The 19820-nt window shown below is 39.1% G+C and overlaps 1 protein-coding gene across 7 annotated transcripts in view; it reads right to left on the minus strand.

Annotated features, from left to right (window-relative positions):
* The window catches only part of FAT1 (FAT atypical cadherin 1), a 174228-nt gene that overhangs the window by 34396 nt on the left and 120012 nt on the right, over window positions 1-19820 (minus strand). For all 7 annotated transcript variants that reach the window (XR_008308269.1, XM_053254337.1, XM_053254339.1 and 4 more), the window contains 6 exons: window positions 15212-15487; window positions 13695-13905; window positions 7756-11823; window positions 5227-5423; window positions 2770-2923; window positions 1522-1755 (listed from right to left, as the gene is read on the minus strand). Coding sequence is in view for 6 of the 7 variants with exons in the window: in XM_053254337.1 (XP_053110312.1) it covers window positions 1522-1755; window positions 2770-2923; window positions 5227-5423; window positions 7756-11823; window positions 13695-13905; window positions 15212-15487 (5140 nt within the window). In the remaining variant the exon portion in view is untranslated. The remainder of the gene's footprint in view (window positions 1-1521; window positions 1756-2769; window positions 2924-5226; window positions 5424-7755; window positions 11824-13694; window positions 13906-15211; window positions 15488-19820) is intronic.

Raw genomic sequence — 19820 nt, forward strand, 5'->3', positions numbered from 1 at the left:
CTGTTACAGCCCTAAGGAGCTGGCTAAGTGGGCTATGGAAAATGCCTCTTGCTGTGTACTCCAGGGGCTTTCAAACTTGCTAACCTCAGGGAACCCTTTCGACATGCATTCTTCTGACAAAGAATCCCTTTGCACTGTAGAGGATTCTGGGATGTATTGCCAGTTTGCATGAGGAGCCCAGCAGGAAAATGAAAGGCCTAACCATTGCCCTATAAAATCTGAGAATGCAGCTTACCACAAAACCAACATATCCAGTTCTAAGAGTGGGTTGGTAGTACTGGTCAACTAACTTTCATGGAAGCTTGTCTACTGATATTCTCATCAAGGAACCCCCAATAAGTTTCCAAGAAACCCCAACTTTCTTAGAAATACCACTGAAAACTATTAGTATATGTTATAATGATCCACAGGAGCAACTAAAGGCATAATCTTTTCAACATGGGGAATGCAAGAAGATCATATGGCACAGGCAGAGTGAGTGGCAATTTTGGTGGCTGCATTACAATTACAGAACTTACTTTGCTTAAGAGTTCTGCATCTTTTGGTTTGGTGAGAAACCCATTTATTTATTTTTATTTGGACTGGCATTCAGTGACTAGCATTAAGCTATTAGGGAGCTATTTTAATGTAATATGCTTATGTGTGCGTGCAAAATAGTGGTGCTCATTGTTGATGGTGGTAATTTGTAAGATGGGATAGAACTTCCTGTTCTGGATGAGGTTACACTCCCCCAGAAAGAACAGGTTCGTAGCATGGGAGTGCTCTTGGGTCTGGGTCTCACCCTGGTGCCTCAGGTTGAGGCTATAGCCAGGAGTACTTTTTACCTGCTGTGATTGATTCAACAGCTCCACCCATTCCTTAAGGAGAATGACCTAAGAACAGTGGTACATCAGCTGGTAACCTCTAGGTTGGACTACTGCAATGCGTTCTATGTAGGGCTGCCTTTGTACACAGTTTGGAAACTTCAGTTAGTACAAAATGTGGCAGCCAAATTGGTCTCTGGGGCACGCCAGAGAGATCACATTATGCCTGTTCTTAAACAATTGCACTGGCTGCCATTATGTTTCCAGGCAAAGTGCTGGTTATTAGCTTTAAAGCCCTGAATGGCTTAGGTCCAGGTTACATGAAGGAGCACTTTTCTCTACAAGATCCCACCACTCATTGAGATAATCAGGAGTCTGTCTTCAGGTACCACTAGTTCATCTGGTGGCGACCTGGGATCGGGCCTTCTCAGTTGTCACCCCTAGGTTGTAGAATGCCACCCCTGGGGATATACGAGGATGATCTTCCTTGGAGGCCTTCAGGAGAGCCTTAAAGACCCATCCTTTTAGGGCTTTAAATATCTAGTTTTAATTTTAATCTAGTTTAAAATGTTTTCTTAAATTTTAATTGTTTTATTATGTGTTTTTGATTTAAATATAAACCACCATAAGCCACTTTAAGAAGGGTGGTATATAAATTGATTTAATGAATGAAAAAATAAATAAAACAACATTAGAAATGCTTCTTGATAAATCATACCTGCATCTGCATCTGTAGCCTGCACTCTTGCCAACAGAGTTTTCAGTTCTGTGTTTTCAAATACTGTGATGGAGTATGGATCCGCTGTAAATTCTGGGGCATTATCATTTGTATCTTCTATATTGAGAATAATATTAGCCTGGCAAAACCTTCCTCCTCCATCTGAAGCCCTGATCATAAGAGTATAAACTGCTTTCTGTTCACGGTCAAGCACTGCTAAAGTTTTCAGCTCACCTATAAACAAAACAGAAAAGAAAAGAAAAGCACACGTATGGGTTTAATAACAAGAACTAAGCATGCATGCATGCTTGCATAAACATACAAACAAATAAATAAATACCATAAAGACCTGCAATTCACTTGAAAGTTAAACTTTTGAACACAGTTCTATTTTTGCATTAACACAGCCATGTCCATTTAAGTCCAGGAAATTTATTCTAAAAAAAGTGTAGCTTCTTAGCTTCCTACAAACGATCCAACTTGGCTGTTCTTGGAGATGCCTGTATCAGCTGCACAACTGGGAAAGGTTGGAAGGGCTTGGGCTAGCTATACAGTATGGTGATAGAACAAGAGGAAATATAAAGGGGTATTGTATAAATATTGGGAAAGGTGGAGGGATGGGACAGATGGAAGCAGAATTTGTGAATGGTGAGGGGGAAAAATATGTGCAGAGACTGACTGTATTTAACTTGGGCCAGTTCTGCGACATCTGACAACACAGCAAGAGACAACTGCTAAACAGATGCTCAATGCATGCACCAATACCAACACATCACACAAAGTAGCAATGACCAACACAAGATGTTCTCTTATCCTGTACATGAGCAACTCTTTCGATTATTATCCTTGGTGAAACAGGCTAAAGAATTGGGAAGCCAAGGTTCAAATCATTACTCAGCTATGAAGCTCACTGAGTGGCCTGCTCCCCACCCCACCGAACCAGTTCAGTTGCGGGTGCCCAAGCTGGTTCGGCACTTTCCTAAGGAGGCACCAAACCAGTTCATGCACATCCCTATTCAGCACCAGCCCCCTAATGAGGTTTGGTGAGGCAGTTGCCGTAGACAACAGATTAGGGGATAGTAGCAGCGCCTATACTAAACTGCCCCATCTGGATGTCCTTGTTCTGCTGCCCATGTGCCTGCTTCCAGCCAGATCTGCTCCAGACCACAGCTGCTTCCGTCAGACAGCCGCTGGGCCTCCAAAGTTGTAGAAGAAACATAATAGCTTATAGTACTCTTTGAATACTACCTGTGTCTGGAGTGAGCCTGAAGTCTTCTGCTCCAGCACCATGCAATGTATAAGTTATTTCTGCATTGGAACGAATATCTACATCTGTGGCTGAGACTTGCATGATGAGTTTGCCAGGAAAGGAATCTTCTGGAATTGCCTCAGTATACAATACCTAAATGTGTTTAAAATAAACGTTTGATTGAAAAGAAAACAATTCATTGGAAACTGGGACCTGAATGAAAGGGAGATGGATTAATAGGATGACTGCTTGAAGAGTTTGAAATGTAGGATATGCAGCATAGATAACACATGAACATACACAGTATAACACATATAGTTAACAAAATAATAATCTCACTTCTGTATATTGTGCTGCCTATAGTGCTGGTTCTCCTAAATTACTAAACTAAATAATCCCTAGAAACAGTTCATTGTGGCAAACTATGCATTCATTACTTTGGTGTTTCAGGAGAACCGTGAAAAATGTAGCCACAAAATACAATTAATACTTCCACTGTTCCTTTTATCCCATTTATACTGTTTTGTTTCTCCTCAAAAATTGTTTAACATTGACATGCATAAACTAAGCACCATTGGGCTGGGTTTTGCAAAACTTGTGCTAAGTTTTGTACCAAAATGGTGGTACATATGCTGGTAACCTCTAGGCTGAATTACTGCTATGAGCTCTATGTGGGGCTACCTTTGTACGTAGTCCGTAAACTGCAGAATGTGGTGGCCAAGTTGGTCTCTGGGTCATTTATTTATTTATTTATGCATTTATATACCGCCTTTCGTTAAAAGACAACCCCACGGTGGTTTACAAAAGTTAAAACATACAATAAAAAGACAATAAAAACATCAAGCTAAAAAGTATAAAAACATATAAATCATCTAGTCATCTAGGAGAGACCATATTACTCCTGTGTTGAAAGAACTACACTGGCTGCCGATACGTTTCTGGGCAAAATACAAGGTGCTGGTGATTACCTATAAGCCCTAAACAGCTTAGGGCATGGGTATTTAAGAGAATGTCTTTTCCACCCATGAACCCCATAGCCTGTTCAGATCATCTGGAGAGGTTCATCTCCACTTGCCGCCAACTCATTTGGCAGCTATCCGGGAGCCTTCTCTGTTGCTGCCCTTGGACTTTGGAATGTGCTTCCTTTTGAAATAAGAGCCTCCCCATCTCTGGCAATTTTAAAAAAGTCACTGAAGACATATTTATTCACCCAGACTTTTAATTAGATTTATAGTTTTAATATTCTAATGTTGGGTTTTAAAATGATCTTAATGTTTAAATGATATTAATTGTTTAATTGATTTAATGTTTAAATGTTTTTAACTGCCCAGTTGTGGGTAGTATAAAAATATGCTACATAAATAAATGAATGAATGTATGAATGTATGAATGAATGAATGAATGAATAAATAAATAAATAAGTTATATAAAACACATGTACAACAGGTGGAAAACTACAATGTTATTTGGAAAAAAGGCAAATTCATTTCCTTGAACCTCTAGGTTCAAAGGTCAAGGAGGGTTCTACCCCAGCTAACTTGGTAAAGAGGCACCTTTTAATGTGTTGATTATCTTTATTTAGCAGGGGGAGAGTAACTGGCCCTATCCACACCCAGCACAGTACCTCCAGTGACTGTTGCTCGTGTCTATCTTATGTTTCTTTTTAAATTGTGAGCCCTTTGGGAACAGAGATCCATCTTATTTATTATTTATCTGTGTAAACCGCCCTGAGCCTTTTTTGGAAGCAGGTATAGAAATAGAATAAAATAAAAATCAGTTTCTCTTTTTCTGGCTTTCAGATGGTCCACATACCACAAATGGGAACATGGGCACATATTGGCAGATCAGTTACTACAAATATTTTGTGAGCTAGTAATTATTGGTGACCTGCAAGGACTTTTTTTCTATCTTCCTGTCTCTATATACCGGACAGCTACATGAAGTACTCAGTTTATAATACTATACAGGTGGCCCCCATTATTCATGGCGGTTCCGTTCTCACCTATAGCCGCGAATACAGAAACTGCAAATAATAAAACCTTACTCCTATGGGAATCCAGGGGTTAGGCTAAAAAAGGGCTAAAGAAGCAGAAATAAATGGAATAAAGCACAGTACCTTGCTCTCCAGGCCTCCAGCCTGGTCCCACAAAACCTCCAAATTTTTGTAAAAATTCTCGAATTGGTTTTTTAAAGAGCCATAAAATCGTCCCATACTACAAAATCGAGGCTGGAACTGACATCAGGAGTAATTCCTGGCCACCCAGAGAACCACTGATAGGCAAATCTTGCCTATTTTTAAAACTGTGGATAAAGAAACTGGGTCTCTAAGACCCAATCGCAGATACACAAAACCGCAATCTGCAAGACCATGGATAACAAGGGCCATCTGTATATGTAGAAGACTATTTCTTTTTCCATGTTAAAAGTAAATGTACATTAATAAATCATGCTTGTACCTTTTCACAAACAGGGCTATTATCATTCGAATCAAGGACTTTAACCTCCACCACAGCTTTTGTTGCAAACATCCCATCACTAGCTGTGATATTTAGAAGATAATTATCTTGTACTTCTCTGTCCAGAGGCTTTCTGACATACACTTTCCATTCATTCTGTATATTTTCGATAGCGAATTGTCCCAGTGGATCACCTCCTAAACAATTAACAATAATTAAAAAAAAATCAACCAGCTGAAAGAGGCATACTGTAATTATCAATCAATCTATTACGGTCATAGACCAGGATAAAGTATAAGGGTGATTACATGTTTAGGGTGATTAGGAGAGGAGAGCTGTTCTTCTGGCAGAAAGCATGACTTGTCCCCTTAGCTAAGCAGGGTCTGCCCTGGATGCATTTGAATGGGAGACCAAATGTGAGCACTGTAAGATATTCCCCTCAGGGGATGGAGCCACTCTGGGAAGAGCAGAAGGTTCCAAGTTCCCTCCCTGGCTTCTCCAAGATAGGGCTGAGAGAGATTTCTGCCTGCAACCTTGGAGAAGTCGCTGCCAGTCTCTGAAGACAATACTGAACTAGATAGACCAATGGTCTGACTCAGTATATGGCAGCTTCCTATGTTCCATGTTAAAAGTGAGAGTAGATAAAAGGTAATCACATATAAAATGGGACATATTAATACTAAAAGGACTACAAATACTAAAAATAGTAGATAATACACCAAAAGCATGAGGGCCTAAAAGCCTGAGAAATAATAAAAGTCATAAAAACACATGAAGAAAAAAACAAAAAATAAAACAAGGGGTGGGGCATAAAAATGGATGTAATAAAGTTAAAAGACATGAGAAGATAGAAATACACAAAAGCCTGAGTAATAAAACTGGAAAACAGCCAGATCAAAGGTTATAAGGAACAGTAAAAAGGGAGGTGCGTGAGCAATTGCAGGGCTTGCCCAGAGTCACTGAGGGTCAGATTAAGGCTGATAGGACTCACTGCTTGCCGAATGCTGATCACAGCCGCACAGTACCTGGTGATATGTGATACATTCTAGTTCTTAACCTATTGCATGTAGAAGGACATTGCCTACCGGAGGACTCATATCGTATCTGAGTCCCCCACCATAGGTAACTGAGGATACCTCAGCTCTGTCAGAACTGGGTATGCATATCACAGGTTTGGTGAGTCAGATATGAGATTTTCATATGCCAACAGCTGTGCACATCTACTGCTATGCAAGAGTCATGTTTGTAGTGGAGCCTTGGAGGTTTCTCTCTCAAACACAATCATTTCAAGTGCAGTCAATTACTAGCAATTAGTATTAGTGGCAAATCAAAATACATACTGGACAAACTAAATAACTCGCAATGTCATTTTGAAATTGTATTATGGTACTTTTAAAATATGGAATTTGTGTAATAATTATGCTACATTTTGTACCAATGAATAATACAATATGTAACACTTTTTGCTGCATGATAGCTACTTCATGCCACCAAGAAGAAAAAGAAGAAAAGGGAGATGGTGCCTAGAACAGCAGCAATAGCAAAAAGAAGAAGCAGAAGAAGGAGGAGGAGGAGGAGGAAGGAAGGAAGGAAGGAAGGAAGGAAGGAAGGAAGGGGGGGGAAAAGGCGGCAAGCTTCAAGAACATACTAAACAGATCTGTGTGAAACTCTGAGAACTGGCCCAATTTGGTCATGACTGCAGCCTTGGAAAAGACTACAATTAATAGGAGCGCCTGTGCCATTCCCAAGACTACAAGGAAAATCCAGAGAAAGTTCTTTTAAGCTGCCACCAATGTTGCTCCCTCACTTCAAGGAAAAAGATGAACTACTCTTGGCCTGTCTCCTACCCAGTAAGTGTCTTCAGGGGTCAGAGGAGTAGCAGGGGTGGGGTGCAGTGATTTTGAACATACATACATTCGTTTGAAAATACATTCCCCATATTTTTCTGCACCATGTTGGAGATTGCCATCTCTATTTCTTTAGTTACTTCATGCCATCAACTAAGCAGATAGGGTATACTAGAGAAACTTAGACAAGACATTGCTATATTAGCTAAGGGTGAAATTGTACACTGCAAGATACATGGGCCTGTCACCAAAACAGTGGCCTTGTGTCAAATTATTCCCTAAAACATACCCTCTGACCTGATGTGACGACACTGCACATTTCCCTGCCCTTACCAGTGACAGCCAATGATATAGAGCAGGGGCTGAAAAATACACAGTATGGTGACATCACTATACATCACATAGCATGACACGGTGTGGCCATTTGGCATTCCTTGTTACATTTAGTTCCATGTTCAGGCTGAGGCTTCAGAGCCTTACTATATATACATTTGTCACACCTTATGGAAATGTTTTAAGGAATAATAAACTTCTCTGATGTACATGAAAATGAGTCTTATAAATAAATGGAGATGGGATAACACAAGTTTAAAATGATAGAAATATCATATTACTTTTAAGAACCAAATGATAGTAATAATATGATATAGCTCCAGGACCAATACACTTGGCAACTAGTTACCTGTAATGAAATAGTTGACACACTTGTTAGCTTCTTCTGAATCAGCATCAGTGGTGCTTAAAATAGCAACTACTCCTCCAACTGGATCATCTTCACTGACTGTTCCTTTGTAAATCTCTGCAGTGAAACGAGGAGGGTTGTCATTTACATCAGTTACAGAAACTTCAACGACTGCAGAAGAAGAAAATTGAGTTTTTTCACCACGGTCAGATGCAACCACGGTAATTCTGTATTTGTGCTGCTTCTCATGGTCAAGCTCTTTCAGAGTGGTAATCCAGCCTGTTTCTGTGTTAATAGCGAAATATTCTGTGATATCACTATCTTGTGTTGGTTCTAACCTGTAAGTAACCTGTCCATTGACTCCAGAATCCTGGTCAACTGCTTTTACTTGAATGACTTTTGTCCCTGCTGGCATGTTTTCCACAATATATGCTTCGTATGGATTGGACTCTAAAATAGGTTTATTGTCATTTGCATCTTTTATTTGAATGCTTATGTCTACTGAAGAAACAACTTTGTAATCTCCATTCATATAGTGTGCTAGGACTGCAAACTGGTACCACTTAGTTGTCTCGTGATCAAGGTTCTTCTCAAGTTTCAGCTTTCCATTCTGCTTGTCTATCACAAAATATTCACCTCTGTTGCTTTCAGGTGTATTCCCTTTAACTAGATTGTATAGCAAGTTCTGAGTGGCATGTTCTGCTCGTATAATATCAATCTCCGTCCCAATAGGAATGTCTTCAGAAAGAGTATAAGAATAAAAAGGCTCTGAAAATTTTGGAAGAGGAACTTCAGGAGGGAGTATTCGAACATGGAGAGGAACGATGGATTCCTTTTGTGGGGATCCACCATCCAGTGCTCTAACAAAGAAAATGAGAAACTCATTTTCTAAACCAATTAAACTTTCTTTTGTGGTTATTACACCAGTCAAATTATCAATTTCTAAATTTTCTTGAACGTTTTCTGAATCGGCTTCAATTATATAAGTGATGTCAGCATTGGTGCCCTCATCAGCATCAGAAGCTAAAACTTTAATGACAGATGTACCTTTTGGAACATCAGAGCCAATATTTACTTCATACTCAGTTGCTCTGAACAATGGGGCATTATCATTGACATCAGTAAGTATTACATTGACACTGCAGAATGCCACTTTTCCTCCGGAATCCTTGGCCATTAACCTAATGAAGATTACTTTTTCAGCTTGAGTCTCACGATCAAGCTTTTCTGACGTAAATATTTGCCCTCTCTCGTTAATATAAAACCTATCTTTTGCAAAATCATTCACAATGTGGTATGTGATGTGGCCATAGCTACCAGTATCTTTATCTGTTGCTTTAACTCCTGTCACCAGAGTATGCAATGGAGCAGTCTCAGCTAGTTCTACCTCATATTCATTCTGACTGAAAATGGGGCTGTGCAAATTGGCTCCGATTACAGTTATTAGAACCTGAGTTGAACTTCTGAAGACCCCATCAGAAACAGATACATTAAGACTGTAAATAGGTTTCATGGACTGTTTGTGTAGGTTTGAGAGGGTGATAACCCCCGTTTTTCTGTTAATTGCAAAATTCATGTGATCGTTGCCAGTTAATATGGAATACTCTAGCTTATCTGCATCTGAACTGTCTGCATCTGAAGCCTTTACGCAAGTCACAAAGTGTCCACGGGGAGCCAGTTCACTGACGTTAGCTTCATAAAGCAGCTGGTTAAATACTGGTGGGTTATCATTCAGATCTGTTATATCAACGGTTACAATAATGTCACTGCTCAGTGGAGGCATTCCACTGTCTATTGCTCTTACTAGCAATGTGTGCTGCTGAGTCTTTTCATAATCCAAAGCCCTTGCTGTCAAAATGAGCCCAGTGCTACTATCTATGTGGAAATAATCATGGTTCTTGTGGTTTTCTACCAAGTGATAAAAAATCCCTCTGTTTACTTCAGAATCAGCATCTATAGCCCCGACACGTACAACAGATGTTCCAATTACCGATGCCTCAGAAAGGGTAGCAGCATAAAATTGCTCTGTAAAGAGAGGAGGATTATCATTGATGTCTTCAATTATTATGTCAACAAACACTTCAGCATGGGCCCCAGTCAGGGAATCAGTTGCACGTATGCTTAACTTATAGGCAGGGTGGGCTTCAAAATCTAGAGGGGCGAAAATATTGATCACTCCTGTATTAAAGTTGATAGAAAACTGATTGAAAGGGTCACCATCTGTGATACTATAAAACACTTTGAGTCCTTCTGGGCTATTTGCTTGTACATGGATAACAGGACTATGGACCTGGATGTTTTCTGGTATCTCTGCGCTATAGAATGGTTTTTCAAACACTGGCATGGCTTTATTCACAACCGTGATTGCGACTGTCACTTCAGCAGAAAAACTTGGTTCTCCTCCATCCTTTGCTACCACAATGAGAAGATATTCTCTGTTTAGCGTGTCAGGATCAAACTGCTTCTTGAGTGAGATTTCACCACTGGATCCCATTTGAAAGTGGTCATATTGTTCTTTGAGGTAATAGTGAACTTCTCCATTTCTACCAGTATCTTTATCTACAGCAGTGACGTGGTGAATCACTTGGCCCACTTCAGTGTCTATTTTAACAGTGGCATAATATGGAAGATTGACAAAAACAGGGGCATTATCATTTATGTCCTCCACAGTGACCTTTACTACGACATGTGCAATTACAAATGGTTTATGCTCAGCTTTCACTTCAACCACAATATCAAAAGACTCCTGCAATTCACGATCAAATGGTATTCCAGTGGTTGTAAGAACTCCTGAAGTGTAGCTAATTTTAAATCTACTGTCTGGGTTTAGAATATGATAAAACAAAGGTTCATTTATTTGACTCCCTATAGCATTGACAACAGCTATTGTTTTGGCCTCTGTGGAATTCTCTTGAACTACAGCATTGTAGGAACTCTGTGTGAACTTTAGCTGGCTCGCTTTGCTCTCCTTCACATTAACTTTTACAGATGCAGTGCTTGCAAACCTGCCATCCGATGCTCTGACTGTCAGTTCGTATCTGCTTCTTAACTGAGTTGTATTTTGTACAGTTATCCATCCAGTCTTGGAATCTATTGAAAATTTTTCACCAATATTGCCTTCAGTGATAGAATACATTAGCTGTGAAAAGGCTCCTGAATCGGCATCTGTAGCATTTACCATAACAACTTTCACTCCTTTATAGGTTGGCACCAAAAGGGTTGCCTCATACAAGTCTTTAGAAAACACAGGAGGACAATCATTGATGTCGATTACATACATTGTAACGTTAGCTGCATATTCTGCAAATAAGCGTGGCATCCCCATATCATGCACCTGCACAGAAAAACGAAATATATTTGTTTCTTCATAGTCCAAGTTCATTACTGTACGAATGGCACCCGTACTAGAATCAATGGCAAAATACTTGTGGGCAGATGGCTCAACAATCTGATAGACAAGCAAAGCATTTGATTCTTTGTCAGCATCTGTAGCTCGTATCACTAATGGGACATTCTTGTCTGTTAGAACCACACTGTTAATTGAAGCCGATTCACTGATGAGTCCTATGTATTGTGCTTGTGTAAAAGTTGGTGCATTATCATTCTCATCTTGAAGGTGCACCAATACAGTAGTGTTAGTAGACTGGCCAGCCATGTTGGTTCCCTGAACAATCAGAGTATAAAAAGGCAACGATTCAAAATCAAGTATCTTCTGAGAGGTAATGACACCAGAATTTGGGTTGATAGTGAACACATTATCTATATTCCCATCTTTTATCTCATAAACTACAGATGACTGGCTGTATGCAGTAACCATTTCAATGAAACTGCCAATGCTGCTGCCTTCACTGATTTCTGTAGAGTATTCTTTCTTTGTGAATTTTGGTGATGCATTATCAGAGATTGTGACAGAAATGTGCACAGATGTCACTTCACTCATCGGAAGGGTTCCTTTATCTGCAGCTTTCACCATCAAAGTGTACTCCTTCTGATTGCTGCGGTCTAATTCCTTTGCAGTGGTAATACTGCCCAAGATAGGATGTACATTAAAAGCATTTCCGATATTTCCTTTTAAAAAAAATCAGAAAGAAAGGCAAAATCAACAGTCAAGAAAAAAACAGATTTAAATACTATAAATGTATAGACATACAGACAGATACACACATGGAAATAGAACATATCAGAACTTAGTGTTTTAATGAAAAATAAAATTGTATCGAACTCATACACAAGAAACTTGAACTTCTTTAACTTCAGGACAGTAAAAAACAACAACTCAGAACAGAATTATATGCAAATATCTAGCCTAAATGGAACTGTAACCAAATATTAAAATAATTTTGAGTTTCTGAAAAGCACTGTTTGAGTCTTAAGTGGATTTCAATTAATAGTTCATGAAAATGTCCTTTATAACATTTTTTCTGTTTTTATTTCTATATTTTTCAGAGAATTAGAGTGAATTAGTTAAAAACATTTTCTTTCACATTACTCCTAATTAAAATGTACACAGTTTATGCCCTATGTTAAAAATTTGCATTTGAGAAATGCCAGCTTCAATTTGACAACTTAACAAAAAGGTGGCCACAAACAAGCCTTTCAAAATTCAGGGAACAGTATTGGGTTTTTATACTTCATAATGATTGTTTTCTTTCCTTACATTTAATTATGGAGCACAGCAAAAATCCCTTATTATTAAAGCCATAACCTCACCATGAAAAGATTTTATTAAAAGCATTTAAATTATGTATTTGGGTAGGCACTTGATATTATCTTTTTGCTTACTGAAGGCCATATACAGAGTGCCATTCTTAGAATATCCCATTACTAATCCTATAAGCTATTACAAACATTTAAGGAATGTTCATTTCACATGCTTATAACTTCAGCCCTAATGCTTTAGTTGTACAGAAGTTCAGAACACTAGCAAAACAAAGCTGAGAAAGTTTTAACATTTCCTCCCACAGTGTTTTTCGGGTAAAGGAGGTGTGTGCGTGTGTGTGAGAGATATGTGTGAACAAAATTCCTCACTAGAAAAGCACAAATTTTGTTAGTTACTAGCTACTAGAAGACTCTGGCACTGATTCTTCATGAGTTTAATTGGTTACTAGTTTGTTTTCAGGCTAAACTAAAGTTGAAGTTGTTGGTTCCAGCCTTTAAAACTCTAAACTGCCTGGATCTAGAATACCTTAGTGACCCCCAGCAGGAGAGATTTGCTCTGTTAACTGCAATATAATTTAGTATACTCCAGACAATGTTCACAATGTTCACAATGACAATGTTCACTATCTCCAACAGCTTTAACTTTTGCAGGTCACAGATTTGCAAACTTAAAAATACCGATTTGACTAAATGAATGTGTGTGTGGTGTTTTTTTTTTTAAAGTATTTTTAGGGTTCTAGTATTTTCAAATTACTTGAGCAATGCTGCATTCTAAAATATGCCACAGGAGACAATACATATACATCCACATACACCACCAGCAACAGATCACAATGCAAAACAGAGTTAGGCACATATACGTACACTGACTGACATCCTGACTAAATTTACTCAAGACAATCCCATTGAAATTAAAAAGACAAGTTAGCCATGCCCAACTTGTCCTTTTAATTTCAATGGGCTTCCTTGAGTAAATTTAGTCAGAATGTCAGCCACTGATTTCAAGCACGATTTTAAGAACGTCTCACTTGGTGTTGAATTGTAGACTTTGAGGTTTTTTTCTTCAACCAAAGTTCAGATCACAAAATGCTACAAGAAATGGAAGTATAGATCCTAAAGATATCAAAATAATCTTCTTCTGAATGCAACAACTTGAGTTTACCAAAATATTGTGGCTTAGGATCAGCGTTGAATGACCATGTGGCCACTCCTGTATTTTAGACTGCAGTCTAAATCAAACATCTCCTTTCAACTATCACATCATAGGTTTCGGATCATACCTGATTCTATGGAGTACACAATTTCTGCATTTTCCCCTTTGTCTTTGTCCAGTGCTGTAACTTGGAGAACAACTGATCCAACAGCTGCTGACTCGTAGACCCGTCCTTCATAGGAAGAACTTGTGAACCATGGTGCATGATCATTTATGTCACTTACATTAATAATGATTCTAGCAAAGTTGCGCTTCACAGGAACATCTTGATCTCGTACCTAAAATAAACAATACATTACTAATAGCTGACACCTTATTCACCTTTTTCCAAGAAAGAACACTGCAAAGTATTGATCATCAAAGGAACATTTCTATTCTGAAGAAACACTGTGGAGCTACATGGAATTGGCCAAGGAACAATGCTGGTATACTGTAGCATTGGGAAACAATCTTACAAAGACATATTTGTATAGCGCAGATAATCTCAGCAAATGAAAGTAATATTATCATTTCCCTAGTTGTAAAGCAGGGGCGGAGCCACCATTGAGTGGATGGGTTCAAAGAACCTGGGCTGCTGCCCTTCAGTCCATGCCTGGCACCCCAGACACAACCCCTGCGTCTGATGTCAGATGCAGGGGACGTGATTTAGCTCAAAAACGGGGCTGTGTGGCCCCGTTTTTGAGCTAAAAATCGGCCAGCATTGCCTTTGAAGCATAGCCAGAGCGGCTCTCCCTGCCTTTAAAAGGCAGGGGGAGTCACTCCAATCGTGCTGCGAATGCAGCGCCGGCCGGTTTAACTCCACAAAGGAGTTGCGTGGCTGGGTCGGTGGGATTCCCATGGCCCCACACGAGCCTGTATACCAGGTTTACTCCCTCCTAATCTGAAAATGCTGGTTGTGAGAACAGCCAAGAAGCTACTTTTGGATAAGCATTTGATTTTGGCCTATAATTCATGATCCAGCGAATGGAAGTGATACATACAGAGACGGCTGCTTAAGGTGATCCATATGCTGATCTCCATAAGTTGGATCTCCTTAAGTTGCAGTTCTCCTTAAGTTACACAAGAAAGTGCAGGTGGGGCAAGTGGAAAAGGCAAGTCAAAAGGAGGAAACATTTCCTCCCTTTGTTCTGCCTCTTCCCTTTGTCTCTGGGGAAAATGTAACAAAAAATCCCTCCAAATGTAGGCAGAGAAAACCAAACCACAACAATTATAAATGTATAACTGTAACAAAAGTAATACTTAACATTTATAAAGCTCTTCAGCATATTCAAAGTGCTTCACATGCATCATCTCAGTAATTCTTAAAGCCACCACATCACTATGTCAATATTATTATTTCCCATACTGCAGGTATGCAACTGAGGCTGAGACACAGCAGCTTGCCTAAGGGCACCTTAAGCAGATTCATGACACAAGCGAGATTTGAACTTTCTCACTTCCACAGCTCTCATCCACTATTCCATTCCACTAGCCTCACTCCACTCACTTACAAAAGTCTCTGTTTACAAATAACATTCTGTTACATAGAAAGAGAATATTCTGTATCAGTGAAATAATAATAATAATAACAGAACACGTCTTTACCATCACAGTGAGAACATGCTGATGAATGATCTCATGATCCAATGTTTCAGAAGTATAAAGAGATCCAGTTGCAGGATCAAGACGAAATTTTTTAAGGCTGATGGGATCGATGCTGTTCTGCATAGTATAAATTAATTTATTCTTCTCATCCCTGTCTGAGGCACTGACTTGCAAAATTTCTGTTTCTGGCACTGTGTCCTCTGGTATAATGATTTGGTACTCTGATGTAGAAAACTCAGGCCTGTGATCATTTGTGTCTATTACCTTAATGTATACCTGTAATGACACAAAAGGTAAAGAGTGACCATGATAATGATGAAAATGCAAAAACTTGTATTAAGCTTCTTTGAAATGCATTAGTTCTCCTAAAAGACAAGACAAAACAATACAACATAAAATGTAGATAAATACAAATAATCTATTGAGTAGTAGTTGCATCAATCTGTTGCAGCAGAAAAACAACAAAAAGTCCTACGACACTTTAATGATGTAGGAAGTGTATATGTGGTATAAGTTTTCATGGGCTAGAGCCCACTTCATCAGATGCATGACGATACAGAAATCACCTCTTTAACAGAAAGCACTTATAAGAATACAGTATTGTCTAGGATCCAAAGAAAAATTTAGGCATGCCCAGTGTAAAGTATGTCTTTCCCACTTGAACACCATACCTCCATTCCATATCACATGCTGCTTTTGAAACTCTCCTCTTGCGGCACGTGTGTGTGTGCTATTTGAGAAACATGTGTCCTAAGCTCCTTGAGCATGCAGAACTAGCTGAGTGGGATTTTTTTTTTTTAAAAATCTAGGTCACTATGTGCTGAGAACAGTGATTCTTAAGTATAGTTGAACAAATTTAGTTTCATGGAACATGACCTTTGGGATGCAACATTCTTCTTTTCACAACATTAAGAACATCCCTAAAACTACTAGGAAATTAGTTCAAACAAAACTGAGAAGCACAAGTTATAATGATTACTACAAGACACTGTAGTTGTACTCTGAGTCAACAATGATCACTTCAGAAAATCTTGAGTTTGTTTTTAAATGGAAAAAGTAAATGAGTTTAAATTTAGAAGATTTTATTTAGAAATCTGAAAGTAAAGCTAAGTAATAAAACAGATTGTTCTGAAAAGAATATACTACACTAGAATATAATTCAAGAATTAGATAACCAGCAGATGTCATTTAGAGAACCAAGATGAAATAAGAAATATAACCAGACCTAGTCAAAAAGCAAAGCAACAGATTAGATTCTAAATACAGCAGAACTGAGCACGCTGATCTATTTATAAAGAATAAAAGGAGCAACCAAGCAGAGCAATGTCAATGCAGACAGACGGTTTCACAATTTTACTCAATTTTTCATCATTTTGTACAATATGGACTGCAGAACTATAGTCTGTAAGATATTTCAAATGAGGCAATCCAAGGAAAAAAAGGGGCACTATAACCGAGCAGAATAATGCAAACCTAGACTAACATGTTTTAGACTAACCATTAATGAAATATATTTAAATTAGGGTTGTGCACAGAACCAGCTGGCCCAGTTTGGTTTGAGTCCGAACCGGACTAGTTTGGTCCGGCACCCCCTCGAATCCCCACCCCCAGTTTGATGTGGTCTGGGGAGGGGGTTCGCGAAATTTTTAATTTTTTAAAAATAACTTACCCCCCCTCCAGGGGACTTCCTCTACGTGGAGGGGGTGTGTGTCTGTGGGGGTTCCCCCTCCTCCGCCAGCCACCCTTGCCACCCTCTACATGGGCCTCTACATGGCCTGGGGCCGCCATGCCAGAGGGGGAAGGCCTGGTTAGGGTGGCAAGGTGGCTGTCAGGGAGGAGGAGGAACGCCCCTGCCACCTAGAAGTGATAAAAAAGATATTTTTGAAAGAAAAATAATTGTGAACCTCCAGTGGGGATCGGTCCAAAGTTGGACCGAACAGGGGGCGGTTGGGTTTGCCCCGAACAGTTGAACCAAACCGGTTCGATGTCAAACATGTTTGCACACCACTAACGCCAGAGTGTACAGATGGATGAAATATGTTAAAGTTATAAACTTAATGGCTGAAATTCAGACTAATGTTGTGTCTGCTGAATAATGTTTCACAGTGGAGGGAAGGACAATGTGCATGTAGTTGGTGGTGGAACTGACAATTTTTGCCAACCCCTCCTTCCTTCTGCAGCCCTCTTGCCTCTCAAAAACATGCTTCTGAGGGCTGCAGAACCCCCAGGGACATATTTTCAGGAGATTCAGAGAGCTGAAAAAAGAAGATAGGATTGGTGAAAATCATGCCTCCCTGTTGTATATTTAAAATGTTATTCAACATGTGCAATGTCAGTCTAGATGTAGCCTCTGTGTATAGAGGGTACTTTCAGCTAAATTCGCTATAGTAAAATACCATATGAGCGAGAACAAGTGCATTTAAGTTCATATTATCCGGAACCATATAGGTCAAAGCCTTGTGGAGCTGGTCTTGTGGTAGCAAGCATGACTTCTCCCCTTAGCTAAACAGGGTCTGCCCTGGTTGCATATGAATGGGAGACTAGAAGTGTGAGCACTGTAAGGTATTCCACCCAGTGGATGGAGCCACTCTGGGAAGAGCAGAAGGTTTCAAGTTCCCTCCCTGGCTTCTCCAAGATAGGGCTGAGAGAGATTTCTGCCTGCAACCTTGGAGAAGCCACTGCCAGTCTGTGAAGACAATATTGAGCTAGATAGACCAATGGTCTGACTCAGTATATTGCAGCTTCCTATGTTCCTCTACTATAGTCTAGTAGGTATTTGTTAATACCTACTAGGTTAGTATGTGTTTTTATTATATAATTATATGATAAAGAGTAAAATAGGCATGAGTATATTTTGCAAGTCCATTTGAGATCAAGAGCAAAATAAAGGAAATAAGGAAAGGATGCCTTGGAATGAAATGTTCAAAGGAGGCAAAATAAAGCATGTATACTGGAGGGATATTATGCACCATTGAAAGAGGACTGGTGCTATCTTCCCAGCTAAAATAAACAGGTGCCTCCTTACTCACTCAGCAGAATTTAAGATCCTGAGGTTAAAAAAAAGTTTCCAATAAAGGTGTACTTTGGAAATTGAATGTGAAATGTAAATAGTTGAATACATCATGTGTTTCACTCCAATTGATATAAAAGGATAATATATACATCAATTTGATGCAATGCAAGATTACAATATGAGAAAGAACACCATGTAGAGCTTTGGTAGTAAAAAAACACCACTCATCTTTAGGGAAATAAAATGACAAACATCATCCATGAGATGAAACAGAAGAATTAACTATAATTTTATTAGATTTTCCTTAATTGCTCATTTATATGATAGAGTAGAAGTTGGGGAATCTAAGCCTAGATAGGAAACATGTAGTTGGGGAAACTAAGCCAAGACAGGAGACATATCCAAGCTAATGTGAAAAGCATACTCTGTTTATATGTCAGAAGCTTTGTTGCTTCTACTAATGGATACAGTTTTATTCTTGCAGCATCAAAATGTGAAATTCTAGCAGTCACAGTTCTAGCTAATCCCTCCAAGCAGGGATCAAGGGAAATGCAAAAGCCACCTCCATAATCTCTGGGTCTTCTACTAAGATATGAGACCAGGGATAACATAGAATGCGGCTGAAAACCAATCCATGAAATTTGAAACTGTGATAACAAAAATTGACAAATCCATGCTGACTGCCCAAAAGCAAGAGTGTAAAGTCCCCCCATTTTTGAAATGCAGAATGATCAAATTCATCTGATATTCGTGAAAACTATTGTTTTGAACTTTTTTGTATTAAAAAAAGTTAAATCAGTGAATACTTCTTACACATATCCAGGGAAACATTTTGTTTTGATGTAGCTGCTTTGAGACAAATCTACTTTCTGGGCCAGTTAACATGATCAACAAAATATGGTTTGTTATGACCATGGCTTATACTCCTCCAGAGCTGGCAGGTTTCCTCATCCCACTTCCTCTTACCTCCTGAGCTACAGCATGGACCACTGATATGGATATAACGGTTTGTTCAACTACAGTTTCATGGCTTCTCTGGACATGGGAGTCGTCATTTACAAACTACAATTAAACCAGGATGTGAAACCAGAGGTGAATTGTGGTTTGTAAACCTGAAATAACTCTGGATTTAGATAAGAAATAGAGTTGTGGTTTAACAAACCACTTACCCCTGGTAAGGGGGGAGTGCACATGCTCAAGAGGATTAGAAGCCAGATTCACAATTGAGCAAATAATTGATAATTTGTTCAGTCATCTGAACCAACCCACTGTTCACTCTCCAATTTATTTCTCAACTTTCACAATTTGTATTAGACCACTCAGAAATTGGGTGGAAAAAGCAGTAAACAAGCAACAGGATGTTTCAACTTCTTGACATTTTGTGAATGACAGAAAGAAAGCAACTCTTGGCTACAGCATATGACTCACCAATTGGATCTCTAGAAATAAATAATTGTGCTGAAGGAATGAAAACTAAAGAGAACAAAAAGTGAAAGTAAAGCTGGCGTTCACAGGAGTTCACATTACTTAGCAACAGGATTCGCTGTACATAATGGCAGGCAGAAGAAGAGGAACATTTTCCTCTAGATGTCCTTC

The sequence above is a fragment of the Hemicordylus capensis genome, chromosome 5 (genome assembly GCF_027244095.1).
Source record: "Hemicordylus capensis ecotype Gifberg chromosome 5, rHemCap1.1.pri, whole genome shotgun sequence".
NCBI lineage: Eukaryota > Metazoa > Chordata > Lepidosauria > Squamata > Cordylidae > Hemicordylus > Hemicordylus capensis.